This window comes from Anomaloglossus baeobatrachus, chromosome 7, assembly GCF_048569485.1.
Source record: "Anomaloglossus baeobatrachus isolate aAnoBae1 chromosome 7, aAnoBae1.hap1, whole genome shotgun sequence".
Classification (NCBI taxonomy): Eukaryota; Metazoa; Chordata; class Amphibia; order Anura; family Aromobatidae; genus Anomaloglossus; species Anomaloglossus baeobatrachus.
In genome coordinates, this window is record NC_134359.1 from 282,765,375 (window position 1) to 282,792,022 (window position 26,648).

Consider the following 26,648-nt stretch of genomic DNA (forward strand, 5'->3'; position numbering starts at 1 on the left):
ACCTTACAACACCATCCAGGGGTGAGAAGGGAGCATGCTGGGGACACTATATGTGTCCTCTTTTCTTCCATCCGAAACAGTCAGCAGCTACTGCTGACTAAAATCTGTGGAGCTATGCATGGAATGTCTGACCACCTTCGCACACAAAGCTAAAACTGGAGAACCCGTGATACCACGGGGGGGGTATAGCCAGAGGGGGAGGGGCCTTGCACTTTTAATGTAGTGCTTTGTGTGGCCTCCAGAGGGCAGTAGCTATACCCCAATCGTCTGGGTCTCCCAATAGAGCGCTGAAGAAAAGGAATTTACGGTAAGTAACAAAATTCCCTTCTTCTTCAGCGCTCTATTGGGAGACCCAGACGATTGGGACGTCCAAAAGCTGTCCCTGGGTGGGTAAAGAAATACCTCATGTTAGAGCTGCAAAACAGCCCTCCCCTACGGGGGTGTCACTGCCGCCTGCAGGACTCTTCTACCTAAGCTGGCATCCGCCGAAGCATAGGTATGCACCTGATAATGCTTGGTGAAAGTGTGCAGACTGGACCAGGTAGCTGCCTGGCACACCTGTTGAGCCGAAGCCTGGTGACGTAATGCCCAGGACGCACCCACGGCTCTGGTTGAGTGGGCTTTTAGCCCTGAAGGAACCGGAAGCCCCGCAGAACGGTAGGCCTCTAGAATTGGTTCTTTGATCCATCGAGCCAGGGTGGCTTTAGAAGCCTGCAACCCCTTGCGCGGACCAGCGACAAGGACAAAAAGTGCATCGGCACGGCGCATGGGCGCCGTGCGGGAAATGTAGATTCTGAGTGCTCTCACCAGATCTAGCAAACGTAAGTCCTTTTCATACCGGTGAACCGGATGAGGACAAAGAAGGGAATTTTGTTTACTTACCGTAAATTCCTTTTCTTCTAGCTCCAATTGGGAGACCCAGACAATTGGGTGTATAGCTATTGCCTCTGGAGGCCACACAAAGTATTACACTTAAAAGTGTAAGGCCCCTCCCCTTCTGGCTATACACCCCCAGTGGGATCACTGGCTCACCAGTTTTAGTGCCAAAGCAAGAAGGAGGAAAGCCAATAACTGATTTAAAGACCAATTCAATCCGAGGAAACATCGGAGAACTGAACCATACCACATGAACAACATGTGTACCCGAAAAAACAGAAAAACCCCGAGAAAACAGGGCGGGTGCTGGGTCTCCCAATTGGAGCTAGAAGAAAAGGAATTTACGGTAAGTAAACAAAATTCCCTTCTTCTTTGTCGCTCCATTGGGAGACCCAGACAATTGGGATGTCCAAAAGCAATCCCTGGGTGGGTAAAAGAATACCTCATGATAGGGCCGTCAAACGGCCCTCTCCTACAGGTGGCCAACCGCCGCCTGAATGACTTATCTACCTAGGCTGGCGTCTGCCGAAGCGTAGGTATGCATCTGATAATGCTTGGTAAAAGTAAGTAGACTCGACCAGGTGGGTGCCTGACCCACCTGCTGAGCCGTAGCCTGGTGCCGTAATGCCCAGGATGCACCCACGGCTCTGGTAGAATGGGCCTTCGGCCTTGAGAGAACCAGAAGCCCAGTAGAACTGTAGGTTTCAAGAATTGGTGCCTCGAGCCCCCGAGCAAGGGTGGATCTGGAAGCTTGCGACTGTTTACGCCGACCAGCGACAAGGACAAAGAGTGCATCCGGGTGGCGCAGGAGCGCCATGCGGGAAGTAGAACCTGAGTGCTCTCACCAGAACCAACAGATGCAAATCTTTCTGAAATTGATGGACTGGACGAGGACACAAAGAAGGTGAGGTGATATCCTGATTGATATGAAAATGGGATACCACCTTAGGGAGAAATTCCGGAACCGGACGCAGAACTACCCTGTCCTGGTGAAGGACCAGGAAGGGAGTTTGTATGAGAGCGTTGCTAGCTCGGAAACTCTCCTAAGAGACGAGACCGTTACTAGAAGGCCACTTCCCGTGAAAAACGGGAAGGGAGACATCCTTCAAAGGCTCGAAAGGCGGCATCTGGAGAGCAAATAGAACCTTGTTCAGATCTCAGGGCTCTAACGGCCGCTTGTACGGAGTGCTGAGAAGACAAACTCCCCGTAGGAACGTGCGTACCTGAGGAAGTCGTCGTTTCTGAAAAAATACAGATAGCGCTGAGACTTGTCCCTAAAGGGAACTGAGCGACAACCCATTTTCCTACCTAGATTGCAGGAAGGAAGGAAACATAGACGATGCAACCGGCCAGGGAGAAACACCCTGCGCCGAGCACCGAGATAAGAACATCTTCCACGTCCTGTGGTCAATCTTGGCGGACGTTGGTATGCTAGCCTGTCTCATGGTGGCAACCACGTCCTGAGGTAATCCTGAGGACACTAGGTTCCAGGACTCAATGCCACACCATCCGGTTGAGGGCCGTAGAATCCAAATGGAAGAATGGCCCTTGAGACAGCCAGTCTGACTGGTCTGGTAGTGCCCCCGGTTAGCCTACCGTGAGGCACCACAAAACCGAGTACCACACATCCTCGGCCAATTTGTAGCGACGAGGATGGTGCGGCCGCAGTCGGTCTTGATCTAGCGCCGTACTCTGGGCAACAATGCCAGAGGTGGCACCTAAGGTAGCTGGAACTGCGACCAATGCTGAACTAAGGCGTTTGCCGCCAGAGCTCGATGATTGTGAAACCGTGCCATGAAGCTGGCACATTGTTGTTGTGCCGTGACGCCATTAGATCGACGTCCGGCCTCTGTCAGCGGCGCCAGATCTCCTGAAACCCGTCCGGGTGAGGAGACCATACTCTTTCGGCCACACCTCAGCGACTTAGGAAGTCAGCTTCCTAGTTTCCACACTTGGGATGAATTGTGGATATGGTGGATGCCGTGTCTTCCACCCACATCAGAACCTGCCGGACTTCCTGGAAGGCTTGCCGGTTGCGCGTTCTTCCTTGGTGGTTGATGTATGCCACCGCTGTGGAGCTGTCCGACTGAAGTCGGATATGCTTGCTTTTCAGCCGCTGTTGGAAGGATTGTAGGGCAAGATACACTGCTCTGTGTTCAAGAACATTGATCTGAAGAGTGGACTCTTGCTGAGTCCACGTACTCTGAGCGCTGTAGTGGAGAAAAACTGCTCCCCACCCTGATAGACTCGCGTCTGTCGTAACTATCGCCCAGACGGGGATAGGAAGGACCTTCTTTTTGACCAAGAGGTGAGAAGAAGCCACCACCGTAGAGATTCCTTGGCCGCCTGAGAAGAACGACGACTCTGTTGAGGGACGTCGACTCCTCGTCCCATTGGCGGAGAATGTCCCATTGTAGTGGACGCAGTAAAACTGCGCGAAAGGAACTGCCTCCATTGCTACCATCTTACGTAGGAAGTGCATGAGGCGTGTCAATGTGTGCGACTGGTTCTTAAAGAAGAGCTTGCAGCCCGTAGTGAATGCTGTTTGTCTAGCGGCAGCTTCACTATCGCTGAGAGAGTAAGAAACTCTATGCCTAGATATGTTATCGATAGGGTCGGATCTGACTTTAAAAAGTTGATGATCCACCCAAAACTCTAGAGAGTCTCCAGCGCAACGTTCGGGCAGTGTTGGCATGTTTCCTAAGAGAGTGCCTTGACAAGTAGATCGTCTAAATACGGGACCACAGAGTGACCCTGAGAGTGCAGGACTGTGACTACTGCTGCCCTGACCTTGGCGAAGACCAGTTGGACTGTCGCTAGCCGGAAGGTAGAGCTACGAACAGAGGGTGTTCGTCTCCTATAACGAAGCGTAGAAACGCTAGTGCTCTGGATCAATCGGCACGTTTGGATAAGCATCCTTGATGCCTAATGATGCTAGGAAATATCCTTGGGACCTTGAGGCGATGACATGGCGGAGGGATTCCATCCGGAACCGCCTGGTGTCCACGAGCTTGCTGAGCATTTTTAGATCCAGAACGGGACGGAACGGCCCGTTGTTATAGGTACCGCAAAGAATTTGGGGTAAAAACCGTGACCTTGTTCCTGAAGAGGAACGGGGGTCATCACTCTTTCTGCCTATAGAGTGCACCCTGTTTGCAGAAGAGCAGCGGCCCGGCCGGGAGGTGGAGAAATTCTGAAGAATCGAGTTGGAGGACGAGAAGTGAGCTCTATCCTGTACCCGTGAGACAGAATGTCTCACACTCAATGGTCATTGACCTATGGCATCTAAATATCGCCAAGGCGGGAGAGCCTGCTACGGACCGAGGCCGCAAGTCATGAGGAAGCCGCCTTGGAAGCGGGTTTTCCGACTGTCGCTTTTTTGGGCGAGACTGAGCCCGCTAAGAATCTTAGCTCCTCTGATCCTTTTGAGTCCACCTTGGACGAGGAAAAATGGGACCTGCCCGAGCCTCGAAAAGGCCGAAAACCCCGACTGCCTCTTGCTCTGTTGGGGTTTGTTGTGTCCGGGCTGAGGAAAGGATGAATCCTTACCCCTGGACTGTTTGATGGTTACATCCAACGCTCACCAAACAGTCGGTCAGCAGAAAAAGGCAACTGGTTAGGCAACCTTTTTTGGAAGCAGAATCTGCCTTCCATTCACTTAACGAGCAGACCAGGCTCTGCTTAAAAACACGGAGTAGCGGAGGCTACCGCCGCACGGTTCGCAGAGTCCAGGACAACCTGAATCGCGTAAGAAACAAATGCAGACATTTGAGAGGTTAAGGATGCCACCTGCGGCACAGATGTACGTGTAACCGTGTCAATCTGTGTAAGACAAGCTGAAATAGCTTGGAGTGCCCCAAGGGAGAGAATGCCGGAGCAACGGTGCGCCGACAGCCTCATAGATGGCTTTCGACCAGAGATCCATCTGTCTGTCAGTGGCATCTTTGAGTTTGCAGTTCCATCTCCCACTGCAACTATGGATCTAGCTACAAGCCTGGAGATTGGAGGATGCCGCTCTGGACATTGGGTCCAGTCCTTGACCAAGTCAGGGGACAGGGATAGCGTGTATCCTAAGCCGTTTGGAGAAGCGCATATCTGGATAAGCGTGGTGTTCCTGGACTGCCTCTCTGAAGGCAGAGTGGTCCAGAAAAATACGTGAAGCTGACTCCTCCACTGGAGGAGTTGTGAGAAATAACCCACATTCTATAGATGGACGCTATAAGATTATTTACTATGGCGTCACAATCAGGTGTATCCAGATTGAGAGCGGTCTCAGGATCAGAATCCTGAGCCGCTACTTCCGCCTCATTACACAGCGAGTCCTTCTGTTAGGACCCTGATGAAACCGAGGCCGCTCATAGCGAGCCCACTTAGGCTGTCTGGGACTGACGTCCGTGCAGAGCCGTGACTCTGGGATGCGTGTGACATTCCCGGAGCTGTTAGTTATTCACACTGAGGGGGGCCATGGATCAATGATTCAACAGTGCCCATATTGTGAGAGACATGTCCGGACTGCTAGGCTTCTAGTATCATAGCCATAGTCTCAGAAAAACTGTCAGTAAATACTGCAGACACCGTCCTCATCCCCTGGCCATTAGTGCATACAATGGGAGTCTATGTACCTGCCGGCCGTATAGCCGTACATGCTGTACCAGCTGTATAGAAAAACATGTGGTTCCCAGCGTCCCGCCCCTCTCCTGACTGGCAGGTCTGGGGGCGGGAACGAACTAAAGCAGGCCGCAAAAGCCGGGGACAGAAACTGACACTAATGGCTGCCGGTGTCCTTGTAGAGAAGGAAGCCGTGGGCGTGCCTGAGAAAGTGCGGGAATTGCACATAGTGAGAGGGGTGGAGTATGCAAAACATACTCCAGCTCTCAGCTCTGCTCTTGCAGCGTCACGCCCCTACCCTGACTGTCAGGGCTGTGGGCGGTAACGAAGGGAGACTAGGCCCAGAAGCCGGGGACTCGAGTTAACAGCGCGGCCGCCGTAAAAGCGCGGGCCGCGCTGAAGTCCCCGGCGCACCACAAGTGCCAGCCGCGCCGCAGTCCCAGCGGCCGGCGCGACCGCCCTAGAAGTGGTCGAGTTATCAGCGCGGCCGCCGTAAAAGCGCGGGCCGCGCTGAAGTCCCCGGCGCACTACAAGTGCCAGCCGCGCCGCTGTTCCAGCGGCCGGCGCGCCCGAGTCCTAGACGTGGGCAGCGTCCCGCCCCTCTCCTGACTGGCAGGTCTGGGGGCGGGAACGAACGGAAGCAGGCCGCAAAAGCCGGGGACTGTAGTTATCAGCGCGGCCGCCGTAAAAGCGCAGGCCGCGCTGAAGTCCCCGGCGCACTACAAGTGCCAGCCGTGCCGCAGTCCCAGCGGCCGGCGCGGCCGAGTCCCATAAGTGTGCCTGCTTCAGCTAAGCTGAATGAGGCTATGGCACAGGCGCCGCAGCGCTGATGTCCCCCGGCGCACTACAACACCCAGCATGCTGCGGTGTGAGCGCCAAATGCACGGGGACACAGAGTACCTTGAGGAAGCAGGGCCATGTCCCTGATGTACTCCGCTCCATCCAGCATCTTCTCCAGGGGCTGTAGATGGAGCACGGTCTCAGTGCCTGGAGACCGGTAAATCCCACTTCACCCAGAGCCCTGTAAAAAGGGATGGGGAAGGAATCAGCATGTGGGCTCCTGCCGCCGTACCCGCAATGGGTACCTCAACCTTACAAACACCTCCGACATAAGTGGGGTGAGAAGGGAGCATGCTGGGGACACTATATGTGTCCTCTTTTCTTCCATCCGACATAGTCAGCAGCTGCTGCTGACTAAAAAGTGGAGCTATGCGTGGATGTGTTGCCTCCTTCGCACAAAGCACAAAACTGGTGAGCCAGTGATCCCACTGGGGGTGTATAGCCAGAAGGGGAGGGGCCTTACACTTTTAAGTGTAATACTTTGTGTGGCCTCCAGAGGCAATAGCTATACACCCAATTGTCTGGGTCTCCCAATGGAGCGACAAAGAAACGAAGGCAAGGATATATCCTGATTAAGATGAAAAGAGGATACGACTTTAGGGAGAAACTCCGGAATAGGGCGCAGCACTACCTTGTCCTGGTGGAACACCAGGAAGGGAGCCTTGGATGACAGAGCTGCCAGCTCAGACACTCGCCGAAGCGATGTGATCGCAACAAGAAACGCCACTTTCTGTGACAGCCGAGAAAAGGAAACTTCCTTCAGAGGCTCGAAGGGCGGCTTCTGGAGAGCAACTAGTACCCTGTTCAGATCCCATGGATCTAACGGCCGCTTGTACGGGGGCACAATATGACAGACCCCCTGCAGGAACGTGCGCACCTTAGAAAGACGTGCTAGACGCTTCTGAAAAAACACGGATAGTGCCGAAACTTGCCCTTTAAGGGAGCTGAGCGACAAGCCCTTTTCTAACCCCGATTGCAGGAAGGAAAGAAACTTGGGCAATGCAAATGGCCAGGGAGACACTCCCTGAGTAGAGCACCAGGATAAGAAAATCTTCCACGTTCTGTGGTAGATCTTAGCCGAATTCGACTTTCTAGCTTGTCTCATTGTGGCAACGACTCCTTGAGATAATCCTGCAGATGCTAGGATCCAGGACTCAATGGCCACACAGTCAGGTTCAGGGCCGCAGAATTCTGATGGAAAAACGGCCCTTGGGACAGTAAGTCTGGTCGGTCTGGCAGTGACCACGGTCGACCGATCGTGAGATGCCACAGATCCGGATACCACGACCTCCTCGGCCAGTCTGGAGCGACGAGTATGATGCGGCTGCACTCGGATCTGATCTTGCGTAGCACTCTGGGCAAGAGCGCCAGAGGCGGAAACACGTATGGGAGCTGAAACTGCGACCAATCTTGAACCAAGGCGTCTGCCGCCAGAGCTCTTTGATCGCGCGACCTCGCCATGAATGCCGGGACCTTGTTGTTGTGCCGGGATGCCATTAGGTCGACGTCCGGCACTCCCCAGCGGCGACAGATTTCCTGAAACACGTCCGGGTGAAGGGACCATTCCCCTGCGTCCATGCCCTGGCGACTGAGGAAGTCTGCTTCCCAGTTTTCTACGTCTGGGATGTGAACCGCGGATATGGTGGATGCTCTGTCCTCCACCCACATTAGAATGCGCCGGACTTCTTGGAAGGCTTGCCGACTGCGCGTCCCTCCTTGGTGGTTGATGTATGCCACCGCTGTGGAGTTGTCCGATTGGATTCGGATCTGCTTTCCTTCCAGCCACTGTTGGAAGGCCAGTAGAGCAAGATACACTGCTCTGATCTCCAGAACATTGATCTGAAGGGTGGACTCCTGCGGTGTCCACGTCCCCTGAGCCCTGTGGTGGAGAAATACTGCTCCCCACCCTGACAGACTCGCATCTGTCGTGACTACTGCCCAAGATGGGGGCAGGAAGGATCTTCCCTGAGACAATGAGGTGGGAAGGAGCCACCATTGTAGGGAGTCCTTGGCCGTCTGGGAAAGCGAGACTTTCCTGTCCAGGGACGTTGACTTCCCGTCCCATTGGCGGAGAATGTCCCATTGAAGTGGGCGCAGATGAAACTGCGCAAAGGGAACTGCTTCCATGGCTGCCACCATCTTCCCTAGGAAATGCATGAGGCGCCGCAAGGGATGCAACTGGCCCTGCAGAAGAGATTGCACCCCTGTCTGTAGTGACCGCTGCTTGTTCAGCGGAAGCTTCACTATCGCTGCTAGAGTATGAAACTCCATGCCAAGATACGTTAGTGATTGAGTCGGTGATCGGATCGACTTTGGAAAGTTGATGATCCATCCGAAAGACTGTAGGGTCTCCAGCGTAGCATTCAGGCTGTGCTGACATGCCTCTTGAGAGGGAGCTTTGACCAATAAATCGTCTAGGTAAGGGATCACCGAGTGTCCCTGAGAGTGCAAGACTGCTACCACCGCCGCCATGACCTTGGTGAAGACCCGTGGGGCTGTTGCCAGACCAAATGGCAGAGCTACGAACTGAAAATGGTCGTCTCCTATCACAAAACGTAGAAAACGTTGATGTTCTGTAGCAATTGGCACGTGGAGATAAGCATCTTTGATGTCTATTGAGGCAAGGAAGTCTCCTCTGGACATTGAGGCAATGACAGAACGCAGGGTTTCCATCCGGAACTTCCTGGCGTGCACATGTTTGTTGAGCCGTTTTAGGTCCAGAACAGGACGGAACGAGCCGTCCTTTTTTGGAACCACAAAGAGATTGGAGTAAAACCCTTGCCCTTGTTCCTGAGGAGGGACTGGGATCACCACTCCTTCCGCTCTTAGGGAGCCCACCGCCTGCAGCAGAGCATCTGCTCGGTCTGGACGTGGGGAGGTTCTGAAGAACCGAGCTGGAGGACGAGAATTGAACTCGATTCTGTACCCGCGAGACAAAATGTCCGTCACCCACCGGTCTTTGACCTGTGACATCCAAATGCCGGAAAAGCGGGAGAGCCTGCCCCCGACCGGCGATGCGGAGGGAGGGGGCTGGAAGTCATGAGGTAGCCGCTTTGGAAGCGGTACCTCCATTTGCTTTCTTGGGGCGCGTGTGAGCCCGCCACGAATCTGAGTTTCTTTGCGTCCTCTGAGTCCCTTTGTACGAGGTAAATGGTGTCTTGCCCGAACCTCGAAAGGACTGAAACCTCTGCTGCCACTTTTTCTGCTGAGGTTTGGTTGTTCTGGGTTGTGGTAAAGAGGAGTCTTTACCCTTAGACTGCTTAATGATATCAGCCAATGGCTCGCCAAACAGTCTCTCTCTAGATAAAGGCAAACTGGTTAAACATTTTTTGGAACCAGCATCTGCTTTCCAGTCCTTTAACCACAAGGCTCTGCGCAAAACTACCGAATTGGCGGACGCCATTGAGGTGCGACTGGTAGATTCTAGGACCGCATTGATAGCGTAAGACGCAAACGCCGACATCTGCGTGGTAAGGTGCGCCACTTGCGGCACTGCTGGATGTATGATAGCATCCACTTTTGCTAAGCCAGCTGAAATAGCCTGGAGTGCCCATACGGCTGCGAATGCCGGAGCAAACGACGCGCCGATAGCTTCATAGACAGATTTTAACCAAAGGTCCATCTGTCTGTCATTGGCATCTTTAAGTGAAGCGCCATCCTCCACTGCAACTATGGACCTAGCTGCGAGTTTGGAAATCGGGGGGTCTACCTTTGGACACTGTGTCCAGCGCTTGACCACCTCAGGGGGGAAAGGGAAACGCGTATCTTTAGATCGTTTAGAGAAACGCCTTTCTGGGTGAGCGTCGTGCTTCTGGATTGATTCTCTGAAGTCAGCGTGATCCAACAAAGCACTCAATTTACGCTTGGGATAAAGGAAACGAAACTTCTCCTGCTCCGCAGCCGCCTCTTCTGCTGAAGGGGCTGGGGGAGAAATATCCAACAGCCTATTGATGGCTGAGATAAGGTCGTTTACCATGGCATCCCCATCAGGGGTATCCAGGTTGAGAGGGGTTCCAGGAATGGATTCCTGATCACTCTCTCAGACACATCACAGGGAGACTGATTGCGCTGAGACCCTGAGCAGTGTGATGACGTCGAGGGTCTTTCCCAGCGAGCTCGCTTAGGGTGGCTGGGGCTATCATCTGACTCATAATCCTCGGCCTGTGAAGCCGGGGACTCCCCTGTGGGCTGGATTAATTCCAAGTGAGGGGGACCTGAGGACAGAGGCCTCGCCGTGCCCAAAGACTGAGCCCCATGCATAGATTGCAAGGTTTCAAGTATTTTTGCCATAGAGACAGACATATTATCAGCAAAAACTGCAAAGTCTGTCCCTGTCACCGGGGCAGGACTTACAGGCGTCTCAGCCTGGGTCACTCTCCCTCCTGACTCCGGCTGGCGAAGCAGCACCGGGTCGGAGCATTGCACACAATGGGGGTCATCGGAGCCTGCTGGTAGATTAGCCCCACATGCAGCACACGCAGTATACACAGCCCTAGCCTTGGCAACCTTGCGTTTTGAGGATGGCATGTTGTTGCTTCCACAGAGTGATCTGGGAGATGCAGCCAGAAGCGACCTTACAGTGCAAGAAATACAATATCCTACACAGTACACCAATACACCGTGAGGCACTAGAGGGACCAGCACAGAAAAATCGCTTACCGCCCGCTTAAAAAGCGGGTGTGTGGTCGCCAGATAGCCCCTAGTCCAGGTCTCCCAGAGCCTTGCGTCCTTCCTCCAGCCAGACTGCATGTAATGGCTGCCGGCGTCCTGAGAGAGAAGGGGGGCGGGCCCTGGGCGTTCCTGGCCAAGAGCGGGAAGCCAGCTTCCCTCTGTGCATAGTGTGAGGGCTGGAGCATGTAAATCAGGCTCCAGCCCTCGTCGCTGCTAGCGAACAGCGTCTCTCCCCTACCCTGAATGACAGGGTGGGGGCGGGAACGAATCGGAGCTGCCGGCGTCCTAGGCCCAAAAAGCCGGGGACTCAATTTATAACCGCCGCCGCCGTAAAAGCGCGGACGGCGGATCCCCGGCGCACCACAAGTCACAGCAGCGCCGCCCGGTCCAGAGGGGGTCGGCGCTGCGTTCCCATACACAAACAATCCCCCAGTAATCTGTAGGGACACTGGCTCCAACGTTGCGGTCCCCGGCGCACTACAACACCCAGCCAGCCCGGAGTGTGTCTGTGCCTGCCGGGGACACAGAGTACCTGTATGATGCAGGGCCTGTCCCTGATCGTACTCCTGCTCCGTCTCCATCAGGTTCTAATGGGTCTGTGGATGGAGCCCGGCGTCAGAGCTGAGAGGCCGGCAGGATCCCACTTCCACAGAGCCCTACCAGGGGATGTGGAAGGAAAACAGCATGTCAGGCTCCAGCCCTGTACCAGCAATAGGTACCTCAACCTTACAACACCATCCAGGGGTGAGAAGGGAGCATGCTGGGGACACTATATGTGTCCTCTTTTCTTCCATCCGAAATAGTCAGCAGCTACTGCTGACTAAAATCTGTGGAGCTATGCATGGAATGTCTGACCTCCTTCGCACACAAAGCTAAAACTGGAGAACCCGTGATACCACGGGGGGGGGTATAGCCAGAGGGGGAGGGGCCTTGCACTTTTAATGTAGTGCTTTGTGTGGCCTCCAGAGGGCAGTAGCTATACCCCAATCGTCTGGGTCTCCCAATAGAGCGCTGAAGAAAGGAATATTTTCCACGTCCTGTGGTAGATCTTGGCGGACGTTGGTTTCCTAGCCTGTCTCATAGTGGCAATGACCTCTTGAGATAATCCTGAAGACGCTAGGATCCAGGACTCAATGGCCACACAGTCAGGTTGAGGGCCGCAGAATTCAGATGGAAAAACGGCCCTTGAGACAGCAAATCTGGTCGGTCTGGCAGTGCCCACGGTTGGCCGACCGTGAGATGCCACAGATCCGGGTACCACGACCTTCTCGGCCAGTCTGGAGCGACGAGGATGGCGCGGCGGCAGTCGGCCCTTATCTTGCGTAACACTCTGGGCAACAGAGCCAGAGGAAGAAACACATAAGGAAGCTGAAACTGCGACCAATCCTGAACTAAGGCGTCTGCCGCCAGAGCTCTGTGATCTTGAGATCGAGCCATGAATGTTGGGACCTTGTTGTTGTGCCGTGACGCCATTAGGTCGACGTCCGGCATCCCCCAGCGGCAACAGATCTCCTGAAACACGTCCGGGTGAAGGGACCATTCCCCTGCGTCCATGCCCTGGCGACTGAGAAAGTCTGCTTCCCAGTTTTCTACGCCCGGGATGTGAACTGCGGATATGGTGGATGCTGTGGCTTCCACCCACAGCAGAATCCTCCGGACTTCCTGGAAGGCTTGCCGACTGCGTGTCCCACCTTGGTGGTTGATGTAAGCCACCGCTGTGGAATTGTCCGACTGAATTCGGATCTGCTTGCCTTCCAGCCACTGCTGGAACGCTTTTAGGGCAAGATACACTGCCCTGATCTCCAGAACATTGATCTGAAGTGAGGACTCTTGCTGAGTCCACGTACCCTGAGCCCTGTGGTGGAGAAAAACTGCTCCCCACCCTGACAGGCTCGCGTCCGTCGTGACCACCGCCCAGGATGGGGGTAGGAAGGATTTCCCTTTCGATATTGAGGTGGGAAGAAGCCACCACCGAAGGGAAGCTTTGGTTGCTTGAGAGAGGGAGACGTTCCTGTCTAGGGACGTCGGCCTCCTGTCCCACTTGCGTAGGATGTCCCATTGAAGAGGACGCAGGTGAAACTGCGCGAAAGGGACTGCTTCCATTGCTGCCACCATCTTCCCCAGGAAGTGCATGAGGTGCGTCAAGGGGTGTGACCGACCTTGAAGGAGAGATTGTACCCCTGTGTGTAGTGAACGCTGTTTGTCCAGCGGAAGCTTCACTATCGCTGGAAGAGTATGAAACTCCATGCCAAGATATGTCAGTGATTGGACCGGTGTCAGATTTGACTTTGGAAAATTGATGATCCACCCGAAACTCTGGAGAATCTCCAGAGTAACGTTGAGGCTGTGTTGGCATGCCTCTTGAGAGGGTGCCTTGACCAGCAGATCGTCTAAGTAAGGTATCACTGAGTGACCCTGAGAGTGGAGGACCGCAACTACTGTAGCCATGACCTTGGTGACAACCCTTGGGGCTGTCGCCAGGCCGAACGGCAGTGCCGCGAACTGAAGGTGTTCGTCTCCTATGGCGAAGCGCAGGAAGCGCTGATGCTCTGGAGCAATTGGTACGTGGAGATAAGCATCCTTGATATCGATCGATGCTAGGAAATCTCCTTGGGACATTGAGGCGATGACGGAGCGGAGGGATTCCATCCGGAACCGCCTGGTCCTTACGTGTTTGTTGAGCAGTTTTAGGTCCAAAACAGGACGGAAGGACCCGTCCTTCTTTGGAACCACAAACAGGTTGGAGTAGAAACCGTGACCCTGTTGCTGAAGAGGAACCGGGACCACCACTCCTTCTGCCTTCAGAATGCCCACCGCCTGCAGAAGAGCCTCGGCTCGCTCGGGAGGCGGAGATGTTCTGAAGAATCGAGTCGGAGGACGAGAGCTGAACTCTATCCTGTAACCGTGAGACAAATGTCTCTCACCCAACGGTCTTTTACTTGTGGCAGCCAGGTGTCGCAAAAGCGGGAGAGCCTGCCACCGACCGAGGATGCGGTGTGAGGAGGCCGTAAGTCATGAGGAAGCCGCCTTGCTAGCGGCACCTCCGGCGGTCTTTTTAGGGCGTGATTTAGACCGCCATGCGTCGGCGTTCCTCTGATCCTTCTGAGGCCTTTTGGACGAGGAGAATTGTGACCTGCCCGCACCCCGAAAGGACCGAAACCTCGACTGTCCCCTCCTCTGTTGGGGTGTTTTTGGTTTGGCTTGGGGTAAGGATGTTTCCTTTCCCTTGGATTGTTTGATGATTTCATCCAATCTCTCACCAAACAAACGGTCGCCAGAAAATGGCAATCCAGTTAAGCACTTTTTGGAAGCCGAATCTGCCTTCCATTCCCGCAGCCACAAGGCCCTGCGTATTACCACCGAATTGGCGGCTGCAACCGCCGTACGGGTCGCAGAGTCCAGGACAGCATTAATAGCGTAGGACGCAAATGCCGACGTTTGAGAGGTTATGGACGCCACCTGCGGCGCAGACGTACGTGTGAGTGCGTCAATTTGCGCCTGACCAGCTGAGATAGCTTGGAGTGCCCATACGGCTGCGAATGCTGGAGCAAAAGACGCGCCGATAGCTTCATAGATGGATTTCAACCAGAGCTCCATCTGTCTGTCAGTGGCATCCTTGAGTGAAGCTCCATCTTCCACTGCAACTATGGATCTAGCCGCCAGTCTGGAGATTGGAGGATCCACCTTGGGACACTGAGTCCAGCCCTTGACCACGTCAGGGGGAAAAGGGTAACGTGTATCCTTAAGGCGCTTGGAAAAACGCTTATCTGGATAAGCTCGGTGTTTCTGGACTGCCTCTCTGAAGTCAGAGTGGTCCAGAAACATACTCTTTGTACGCCTCGGAAACCTGAAACGGAATTTCTCCTGCTGAGAAGCTGACTCCTCCACTGGAGGAGCTGAGGGAGAAATATCCAACATTTCATTGATGGACGCAATAAGGTCATTCACTATGGCGTCCCCATCAGGAGTATCAAGGTTGAGAGTGGCTTCAGGATCAGAATCCTGATCAGCTACCTCCGCTTCATCATACAGAGAGTCCTCTCGCTGAGACCCTGAACATTGTGATGATGTCGAGGGAATTTCATAGCGAGCTCGCTTAGTCGGTCTGGGGCTGCGGTCCGTGTCAGAGACCTCACCCTGGGATCCATGAGACACCCCGGGAAGACATTGCTGTTCCAACTGAGGGGAACCAGGGGACAATGATAACACAGTGCCCCTGGCTTGAGATGCCGGCCTGGACTGCAAGGCTTCTAATATCTTAGCCATAGTCTCAGAAAGTCTTTCAGTAAAAACTGCAAACTCCGTCCCTGTCACCTGGACAGTGTTAACAGGTGGTTCTCCCTGGGCCACCCTTAGCAGAGGCTCCGGCTGAGAAAGTGCCACAGGGGCCGAGCATTGCACACAATGAGGGTCAGTGGAACCTGCCGGCAGTATAGCCGTACATGCTGCACAGGCAGCATAGTAAGTCTGTGCTTTGGCACCCTTGCTATTTGTGGACGACATGCTGTTGTCTCCTCTGAGCAATACAGGAGGGTAAATAGCCACAAATCAACAGTGCACCATACAGTGTAAAGTATAGACTATAATCATATAAACTATAAATACACTTCTGCACTAGTGGGGCCAGCACCACAGGTGCTGCTTACCGCCTGCGCAAAGCGTTTGTGTGGGCACCAGAATTCCTGCCTGGGTCTCTTTGAGCTTGTCTCTCCTCTCCAGCGTTAGCAGAGCTGAGAGGAATGGCTGCCAGCGTCCTGGGGAGAGGAGGGAGCCGTGGGCGTGACCCAGAAAAGTGCGAGAACTGGTGCCCAACTGTGCAGAGTGAGGGGGGTGGAGTATGCAAAGCATGCTCCAGCCCTCAGTGCTGCCGACCTGTACAGCGTCCCGCCCTTCCCCTGACTGGCAGGGCTGGGGGCGGGAAGAAAGAGACTAGGCCGCAGAAGCCGGGGACTATAGTTATAAGCGCGGCCGCCGTATAAGCGCGGTCGGCGCGGAAGTCCCCGGCGCACTAACAGTCCCAGCCGCGCCGCAGGCATAACCATGGCAGCGGCGGTCAGCGCGGCAGTCCCCCTACACAAATACACTCAGCGACGCTGAGTGTATAGTGGCACACATGCAGCCAGCGCTGCTGTCCCCGGTGCACTAGCACACCCAGCAATGCTGGAGTGTTGCTGTGCGCAGTCCCCACGGGGACACAGAGTACCTCCAAGTAGCAGGGCCATGTCCCTGAACGATACTCGGCTCCTATCCAGCAGGGTCCTCAGGAGCTGTGGATGGAGCACGGTCTCCTGTGCCTGGAGACCGATGGGATCCCACTTCACCCAGAGCCCTAATTGAGGGATGGGGAAGGAAAGCAGCATGTGGGCTCCAGCCTCCGTACCCGCAATGGATACCTCAACCTTAACAACACCGCCGACAAAAGTGGGGTGAGAAGGGAGCATGCTGGGGGCCCTGTTATGGGCCCTCTTTTCTTCCATCCGACATAGTCAGCAGCTGCTGCTGACTAAGCTGTGGAGCTATGCGTGGATGTCTGACCTTCGCACAAAGCATAAAAACTGATGAGCCCGTAGCAGTACGGGGGGTGTATAGGCTGAAGGGGAGGGGCTTTACACTTTTAGTGTAATACTTTGTGTGGCCTCCGGAGGCATAGCTATACACCCAATTGTCTAGGTCTCCCAATTAGGAGCGACAAAGAAATATAGATCAGCAAAGGTGAAGCCAGACGTACTAGATACAACAGGACAGGACAGATAACTGATTGCGGCCAGCAAAAAAAAAAAATACCAATCTCCTGATAGGAAAGAAGGGAATTTTGTTACTTACCGTAAATTCCTTTTCTTCTAGCTCCAATTGGGAGACCCAGACGATTGGGTGTATAGCTACTGCCTCCGGAGGCCACACAAAGTATTACACTAAAAAGTGTAAGGCCCCTCCCCTTCTGCATATACACCCCCCGTGGATCACGGGCTGCTTCAGTTTTAGTGCAAAAGCAAGAAGGAGGAAAGCCAATAACTGGTTAAACAATTCAATCCGAAGGAACATCGGAGAACTGAAACCATCCAACATGAACAACATGTGTACCCGAACAACCAAAAAATCCCGAAGGAACAGGGGCGGGTGCTGGGTCTCCCAATTGGAGCTAGAAGAAAAGGAATTTACGGTAAGTAACAAAATTCCCTTCTTCGGCGCTCCATTGGGAGACCCAGACGATTGGGACGTCCAAAAGCAGTCCCTGGGTGGGTAAATTAATACCTCAAGTTTGGACTGTAAAAACAGCCCTTCCCTACATGGAGGCAACCGCCGCCTGCAGGACTCTTCTACTTAGGCTGGCATCCGCCTAAGCGTAGGCATGCACCTGATAACGCTTGGTGAAGGTGTGCAGACTCGCCCAGGTAGCCGCCTGGCACACCTGCTGAGCCGTAGCCTGGTGCCGTAATGTCCAGGACGCACCCACGGCTCTGGTAGAATGGGCCTTCAGCCCTGATGGAACCGGAAGCCCAGCAGAACGGTAGGCTTCAAGAATTGGGTCCTTGATCCATCGAGCCAGGGTGGATTTGGAAGCCTGCGACCCTTTGCGCTGACCAGCGACAAGTACAAAGGGTGCATCCGAGCGGCGCAGGGGCGCCGCGCGGGAAATGTAGATTCTGAGCGCTCTCATCAGATCCAACAAATACAAATCCAATTCATATCGATGAACTGGATGAGGACAAAAGGAAGGTAAGGAAATATCCTGACTGAGATGAAAAGGGGGATACCACCTTAGGGAGAAACCCCGGAATCAGGCGCAGCACTACCTTGTCTTGGTGAAACACCAAGAAGGGAGCTTTGGATGACCGCGCTGCGAGCTCGAACACTCTCTGAAGAGACGTGACCGCTACCAAAAAGGCCACTTTCTGTGAAAGTCGAGAAAGTGAAACATCCCTCAGAGGCTCAAAGGGCGGCTCCTGGAGAGCAATTAGTGCCCTGTTCAGATCCCATGGGTCTAACGGCCTCTTGTACGGAGGGACAATGTGACAAACCCCCTGCAGGAACGTGCGTACCTGAGGAAGTCGTACTATGCGCTTCTGAAAGAATACAGACAGCGCTGGGACTCGTCCGTTAAGGGAGCCGAACAAACCTTTTCCCAAACCAGATTGCAGGAAGGAAGGAAAAGTAGGCAATGCAAATGTCCAGGGAGACATTCCCTGAGCAGAGCACTAAGATAAGAATATCTTCCACGTCTTGTGGTGGATCTCGGCAGACGTCGGCTTCCTAGCCCGTCTCATGGTGACAATGACGTCTTGAGATAATCCTGAAGACGCCAGGATCCAGGACTCAATGGCCACCAGTCAGGTTCAGGGCTGTAGAATTCAGATGGAAAAAACGGCCCTTGGGACAGTAAGTCTGGCCGGTCTGGTAGTGCCCACGGTTGGCCGACCGTGAGATGCCACAGATGCAGGTACCACGACCTCCTCGGCCAGTCTGGGGCGACGAGGATGGCGCGGCGGCAATCGGAGCTGATCTTGCGTAGCCCTCTGGGCAACAGTGTCAGAGGGGGAAACACATAGGGTAGCTGGAACTGCGACCAATCCTGAACTAAGGCGCCTGCCGCCAGAGCTCTTTGATCGTGAGACCGCACCATGAAAATCGGGCCCTTGTTGTTGTGCCGAGACGCCATTAGGTCGACGTCCGGCCTCCCCCAGCGGCTACAGATTTCTTGAGACCTGTCCGGGTGCAGAGACCATTCCCCTGCGTCCATGCCCTGGCGACTGAGGAAGTCTGCTTCCCAGTTTTCTACGCCCGGGATGTGAACTGCGGATATGGTGTATGCTCTGTCTTCCACCCACATCAGAATCCGCCGGACTTCCTGGGAGGCTTGCCGACTGCGTGTTCCGCCTTGGTGGTTGATGTATGCCACCGCTGCGAAGTTGTCCGACTGAATTCGGATCTGTTTGCCTTCCAGCCTCTGCTGGAAGGCTTGCGGGGCAAGATACCCTGCCCAGATTTCCAGAACATTGATCTGAAGGGTGGACTCCTCTGAAGAGAGTCCTTGCCCGTCTGAGAAAGGGGTACGTTCCTGTCTAGGGACGTTGACTTCCCATCCCATTGGCGAAGAATGTCCTATAGAAGTGGACGCAGATGAAACTGCGCGAAAAGGACTGCCTCTGCATGAGGCGTCTTAAGGGGTGTGACTGGCCTTGAAGGAGAGACTGCACCCCCGTCTGTAGTGAACGCTGTATGTCCAGCGGGAGCTGCACTATCGCTGAGAGAGTGTGAAGCTCCATGCCAAGATATGTCAGCGATTGGGTCGGTGTCAGATTTAACTTTGAAAAGTTTATGATCCACCCGAAACTCTGGAGAGTCTCCAGCGCCACGTTCAGGCTGTGTTGGCATGCCTCTTGAGAGGGTGCCTTGACAAGTAGATCGTCCAAGTAAGGGATCACAGAGTGACCCTGAGAGTGCAGGACTACTCCCACTGCTGCCATGAACTTGTGAAAAGCCGTGGGGCTGTCGCCAGACCGAAGGGCAGGGCTACGAACTGAAGATGCTCGTCTTCAATAACGAATCGTAGCCAACACCGGTGCTCTGGAGCAATCGGCACGTGGCGATAAGCATCCTGATGTCTATTGACGCTAGGAAATCTCCTTGAGATATGGAGGCAATGACGGAGCGGAGGGATTCCATCCGGAACCGCCTGGTTTTCACGTGCTTGTTAAGCAGGTTTAGGTCCAAAACGGAACGGAAGAGCAGTCGTTTTTTGGTACCACAACCAGATTGGAGTAAAAACCGTATCTTGTTCCTGAGGAGGAACAGGGATTACCACTCCTTCTGCCTGCAGAAGAGCATCGGCTCGGTCGGGAGGTGAGGAAGTTCTGAAAATCTAGTCGGAGGACGAGAATAGAACTCTATCCTGTACACGTGAGACAAAATGTCTCTCACCCACCGGTCTTTGACCTGTGGCAGCTAAATGTCGCCAAGGCGGGAGAGTCTGCCACCGACCGCGGATTCGGAGAGAGAGAGCTGAACGTCATGAGGAAACCGCCTTGGTAGCGGTTCCTCCGGCTGCCTTCCTTGGGCGTGATTGAGCCTGCCAGGAATCTGCGCCTCTCTGAGCTTTTTGAGTTCTTTTGGACGAGGACAATTGGGACCTGCCCGAGCCTGGGAAGGACCGAAACCTCGACTGTCCCTTCCTCTGTTGGGTTGTTTGATCTGGGCTGGTGTAAGGAAGAGTCCTTACCCCCCTTGGACTGTTTAATGATTTCATCCAATCGCTCACCAAACAGTCTGTCACCAGATAACGGCAAACTGGTTAAGCACTTTTTTGGAAGCAGAATCTGCTTTCCATTCCCTCAACCACAAGGCTCTGCGTAAAACCACGGAGTTGGCGGACGCCACTGACGTACGGCTCGTAGAGTGCAGGACAGCATTAATAGCGTAAGTCGCAATGCAGACATTGCGAGGTTAAGGACGCCATCTGCGGCACAGATGTACATGTGACAGTGTCCACGTGCGCAAGACCAGCTGAAAAAGCTTGGAATGCCCATACGGCTGCGAATGCCGGAGCAACCGACACGCCGATAGCTTCATAGACAGAATTCAACCAGAGTCCATCTGTCTGTCAATGGCATCTTTAAGTGAAGTCCCATCTTCCACTGCAACTATGGATCTAGCCGCAAGCCTGGAGATAGGGGAATCCACCTTTGGACACTGGGTCCAGCGCTTGACCACGTCAGGGAGAAAAAAGGATAACGTGTATCCTTAATACGATTGGAGAACGCTTATCTGGATAAGTGTGGTGTTTCCGGATTGCTTCTCTGAAGTCAGAGTGGCCAGAAAAGTACTCAATATACGCTTGAGATACTGAAAAGGGATTTCTCCTGCTGTGAAGTTGACTCCTCCACCGGAGGAGCTGAGGGAGAAATATCCAACATTCCCTTGATGGACGCTAGAAGATCATTCACTATGGCGTCACCATCCGGAGTATCCGGATTGAGAGCGGTCTCAGGATCAGAGTCCTGATCAGCTACGTCTGCCTCATCATACAGAGAGTCCCGCTGGGACCCTAACCAGTGATGAAGCCGAGTGCCGCTCCCAGCGAGCTCGCTTAGACTGTCTGGGACTGTCGTCCGTGTCAGAGTCTGCGCCCTGGGATGCATGGGACCCCCCCGGAGCACTGATTTGTTCCAAATGAGGGCGTATCAACATTGCCCATGGTCCGTCTGGACTGCAAAGTCTCTAAGATGTTAGTCACAGACCTATCAGCCGAAACTGCAACTCCGTCCCTGTCCCTGGACAGGGTTCACAGGTGGTTCCTTTGGCCACCTCTAGCAGAGACCCCGGCTGACCAAGTGCTACAGGGGAGCATTGCACACAATGGGGGTCAGTGGAACCTGCCGGTGGAACAGTATCACGTGCAGTACAAGCAGCATAGAAAGCCTGTGCCTTGGCACCCTTTCTTTTTTGCTGCTGTTGTCTAGCCATCTAAAAGCATATAGCCAAGAATAGCGACCGTACAGTGCAATGTATAGCATACAAGCAGAAAGTACAAATGAACACTTCAGCACATGCAGTACAAGCAGCATAGAAAGCCTGTGCCTTAGCACCCTTGCTTTCGTGCTGCTGTTGTCCAGCCATCTAGGAGTATATAGCCAGGAATAGCGACCGTACAGTGCAGTGTATAGCATACCAGCATAAAGTACAAATGAACACTTCAGCACATGCAATACAAGCAGCCTAGAAAGCCTGTGCCTTAGCACCCTTGCTTTTTGCTGCTGTAGTCTAGCCATCTAGGCATAAAGTACAAATGGCATTAGTGGGGTCAGCACTTCAGGTGCTGCTTACCGCCCGCCCAAAGGCGGGTGTGTGGTCGCCCGAATCCTGTGACTGGTTGCCCAGAGCTTGTCTCCCTTCTCCAGCCCAGACTGCGTGCAGGAATGGCTGCCGGCGTCTTGTGAAGAGAGGCGGGCCGTGGGCGTGCCCCAGACAAGAGCGGGAAACTGGCGTCCCACTGTGTCCAGTGAAGGGGGCTGGAGAATGCAAAGCAGACTCCAGCTCCCGGCGCTGACTGTCTGTACAGCGTCCCGCCCCTCCCCTGACTGGCAGGGCTGGGGGCGGGAACGAAGCGAAAAACTAGGCCGCAAAGCCGGGGACTCGAGTAATAAGCGCGGCCGTCCCATGTGCACGGCCAGCGCGGAAGTCCCCGGCGCACCACAAGTCCCAGCCGCGCCACAGTGTAAAACACCCCGCAGCGGCCGGCGCGGCAGTTTCTAACACATAAATTCACTCAGCTAAGCTGCAGTGAATAATAGCACAAGCGCTCCGCGCTGTTGTCCCCGGCGCACTAACACTCCCAGCAATGCTGGTGTGTGTGTGCGCGATGTGTACGGGGACACAGAGTACCTTAATGTAGCAGGGCCCTGTCCCTGACGATACCCAGCTCCATATCCAGCAGGATCTCCGGGTCTGTGGATGGAGACCGGTAAGATCCCACTTCACCCAGAGCCCCGAGGGGGGATGGGGAAGGAAAACAGCATGTGGGCTCCAGCCTCCGTACCCGCAATGGGTACCTCAACCTTAACAAACACCGCCGACAAAAGTGGGGTGAGAAGGGAGCTAGCTGGGGGCCCTGTCATGGGCCCTCTTTTCTTCCATCCGACATAGTCAGCAGCTGCTGCTGACTAAAAACAGTGGAGCTATGCGTGGATGTCTGACCTCCTTCGCACAAAGCATGAAAACTGAAGCAGCCCGTGATCCACGGGGGGTGTATATGCAGAAGGGGAGGGGCCTTACACTTTTTAGTGTAATACTTTGTGTGGCCTCCGGAGGCAGTAGCTATACACCCAATCGTCTGGGTCTCCCAATGGAGCGCCGAAGAAAAAAGATCTGAGACCACACGGACTCTCCCCCACTATATCAGGTGCTTTTGTGCCAGACACTTTAAACAGAAGTGCAGATATAATGGGAAGAAACAAATCACAGAACAAATAATAGTCTAAAGTGCAAATACTCCAAACATGAACAAAGAGCAAGCTCCCTTTCTTGCTGGAGGAACTGCCCTGCTCCCAAAAGCAGAAAGACAGGTCCTCACATACAAGAAACCAAAACACAGAACAAAATGGAATAAGCAAAAACACTTAAGTGTACAGTTCCTGTGCTTAATAGCTGGATTTGTACTTATCTGAAGTAAATTCAGGCACCGAATAAATGGGAGAAACTGAAGGGAAAACTCCCAGCCATCTTCAGAAGCAGGCAGGAACAGTTATCACTGGCAGCCGCCAGGCACATAATGCTCTCCTAGGCTGATCTGCAATAGGCTTTCCTGGATTCCCAATTAATCCCATCACCTGTTTGAATCACAGATTCAAACTCCGCTTCATTACCATTCCTGACCACCAGAGGGAGCTCCACACCAGCACCCACTCTGATGACATTCACAACAATGGACCAACAGCGGACACCATCACCTCCACAATAGGACAGACTGAAGGTGTATATATACACACACGATCCCTCCACGTTGCTCCCAAACATGAGCATGTGGAGGTTTTCTGAGCATGAACGTGTTATTAATGGTGAAAGGCAAATAAAGCAGCTGCCAAAACGCCTCCGGTGGCGGCTTCTCTCCTGTGAAATCCAGCAAGTCCAATCCTGCTTCCGCCAACATCTGCCTATATTAGACGATCGGCCGATATCTTCACATGTATAGAGGAGCTCCCAATTTACCTACAGATGAATATCCCCTCTAAATTTATCTAATGGAAATTTGTCTCGTTTACTCGAAAACTGGCCGGATGTTCTGACCTTAAAGATCTAAACAGATGAGTAAAATAGGAACTGGTCTACCCCAACACAATAGTCGTGGGCGTAAATGACCAATTCCCTCATGTGTTAGATGGGACAGATACTTGTGTGGGTAAACGCCGCTCAAGAGCACTGGTGTGATGCACGATCGCCGTCAATGGTCTGTAAAGTGCCAAGTACAGCGGAGCTGAAGGAGAACACTTCTGGGGTCTGTGGAGTCACATCGGGCACACAATGATCCCCCCCATCCAGTCAGCTGTTCCGAAACTCCACCTACAGGCCGATTTACACAATCGCATTGCGGTCGTAATTTTACAACCATGTTACGACAGCAATTTCCAGCTCAAACATGGGTGAAGTGACCCAATGGCGTGTTGCTTCAGGCCATGAAACCTCGGCCTTAGTGGCCGAGGACTATCGTATATACTGGCGTATAAGCCGACCCAAGTATAAGCCGAGGCCCCTAATTTTACCACAAAAAACTGGGAAAACTTATTGAGTCGAGTATAAGCATAGGGTGGTAAATGCAGCAGCTACGGGTAAATTTCAAAAATAGATACCGATAAAATCCTTGTCCCCCCTTCTAGTAATGTGCCCCCTCCTCGTCTCCTGTAGTAACGTGCCCCCTCCTCGTCTCCTGTAGTAACGTGCCCCCTCCTCGTCTCCTGTAGTAACGTGCCCCCTCCTCGTCTCCTGTAGTAACGTGCCCCCTCCTCGTCTCCTGTAGTAACGTGCCCCCTCCTCGTCTCCTGTAGTAACGTGCCCCCTCCTCGTCTCCTGTAGTAACGTGCCCCCTCCTCGTCTCCTGTAGTAACGTGCCCCCTCCTCGTCTCCTGTAGTAACGTGCCCCCTCCTCGTCTCCTGTAGTAACGTGCCCCCTCCTCGTCTCCTGTAGTAACGTGCCCCCTCCTCGTCTCCTGTAGTAACGTGCCCCCTCCTCGTCTCCTGTAGTAACGTGCCCCCTCCTCGTCTCCTGTAGTAACGTGCCCCCTCCTCGTCTCCTGTAGTAATGTGCCCCCTCCTCGTCTCCTGTAGTAATGTGCCCCCTCCTCGTCTCCTGTAGTAATGTGCCCCCTCCTCGTCTCCTGTAGTAATGTGCCCCCTCCTCGTCTCCTGTAGTAATGTGCCCCCTCCTCGTCTCCTGTAGTAATGTGCCCCCTCCTCGTCTCCTGTAGTAATGTGCCCCCTCCTCGTCTCCTGTAGTAATGTGCCCCCTCCTCGTCTCCTGTAGTAATGTGCCCCCTCCTCGTCTCCTGTAGTAATGTGCCCCCTCCTCGTCTCCTGTAGTAATGTGCCCCCTCCTCGTCTCCTGTAGTAATGTGCCCCCTCCTCGTCTCCTGTAGTAATGTGCCCATCCTCGTCTCCTGTAGTAATGTGCCCATCCTCGTCTCCTGTAGTAATGTGCCCATCCTCGTCTCCTGTAGTAATGTGCCCATCCTCGTCTCCTGTAGTAATGTGCCCATCCTCGTCTCCTGTAGTAATGTGCCCATCCTCGTCTCCTGTAGTAATGTGCCCATCCTTGTGCCCCATCCTGTAGTAATGGGCCTATCATTGTCCTCTATAGTAATGTGCCCATCCTTGTCTCCTGTGGTAATGTGCCCATCCTTGTCTCCTGTAGTAATGGGCCCATGATTGTCCTCTATAGTAATGTACCCCATCCTGTAGTAATGTGCCCATCCTTCTGCCCCATCCTGTAGTAATGGGCCCATCATTGTCCTCTATAGTAATGTGCCCATCCTTTAGTAATGTCCTTATTCCGGTCACCTCCTTGTCCCCTATTATGCAGCTGTTCACATACAAACAAAAAATATTCTCATCTGTCCTCCATGCCTGCAGTGTCCTCTTACCTGCTTCTTGCGGACCCCAGGCACATAGATACCCTCGGTGATTGCCGCTGGTGCACGGGGCCACTACTGCCGACATCGCTTCAGTTGAATACTTTGCGGTGGCCACGGCTGCGATCACTGAGGGGGTCTATGTGCCTGCGGACTGCGAGAAGCAAATAAGAGGACACTGCAGGAACGAAGAACAGGTGAGAATATTTTTTTGTGGGAACCTGACTAGACTATAAGCTGAGGGGGGGCGTTTTCAGCTTAAAAAAAAAAAAAAAAAAAAATTGTCTAAACCCCCCCCCCCCCCAAAACACTGCTTATACTCCACTATATACGGTATGTAATATTCCATCACGCAAAAGAGCATTTCTGTACTTGCCGTATTTCGCTTCGCCTTTATTGGGGGACACAGGAAGCCATGGGCGCTGTAGCCTCCAATGAAGCAAGTGAGAAAAATACTTTCATCTCCCTTTATTAGCACTTTGGGGTTTAGGGACTTCTGTGACCCATTATTAGCATTTTGGGGGAAGGGTTTGTGACCCATTTTTCAATTGTAACCAATTGGTCCTGAATACCCAGGGGATAAGTAGCAGGCGACGCTTTACCTTCATGCCCTTTCAGATGGACCTTTAAGGAGTTGCCGCTCTTGCACATTTCACCGCACTCCGGACACCGCAAATCCTCCTCGTCCCTGTTGAATATACCATCTATCTATTGGGAAGAAAAAAAAAAAGAAAGAACCAGAAATTAAAGTATATTACACCTTAATTCCCTGCAGCTATATATAAACGATATTACAAAGCCCCCTACAAAAAAGAAGACATTATAGGATCACTGCATTTAGGTCTCCATCTTCCCTGCGGATTACCGTATTTTTCGGACTATAAGACGCACCCTGGTTTTAGAGAAGGAAAATAGGAAAGAAGGGAATTTTGTTTACTTACCGTAAATTCCTTTTCTTCTAGCTCCAATTGGGAGACCCAGACAATTGGGGTGTATAGCTTCTGCCTCCGGAGGCCACACAAAGTATTACACTTAAAA

The 26,648-nt window shown here is 53.4% G+C and overlaps 1 protein-coding gene across 1 annotated transcript in view; it reads right to left on the reverse strand.

The window, feature by feature from the left end:
- Positions 1 to 26,648, reverse strand: part of E4F1 (E4F transcription factor 1) — an 88,852-nt gene that overhangs the window by 35,835 nt on the left and 26,369 nt on the right. Inside the window, exon 3 of the mRNA XM_075319789.1 lies at positions 26,213 to 26,318. Coding sequence (XP_075175904.1) covers positions 26,213 to 26,318 — 106 coding nt within the window. The remainder of the gene's footprint in view (positions 1 to 26,212; positions 26,319 to 26,648) is intronic.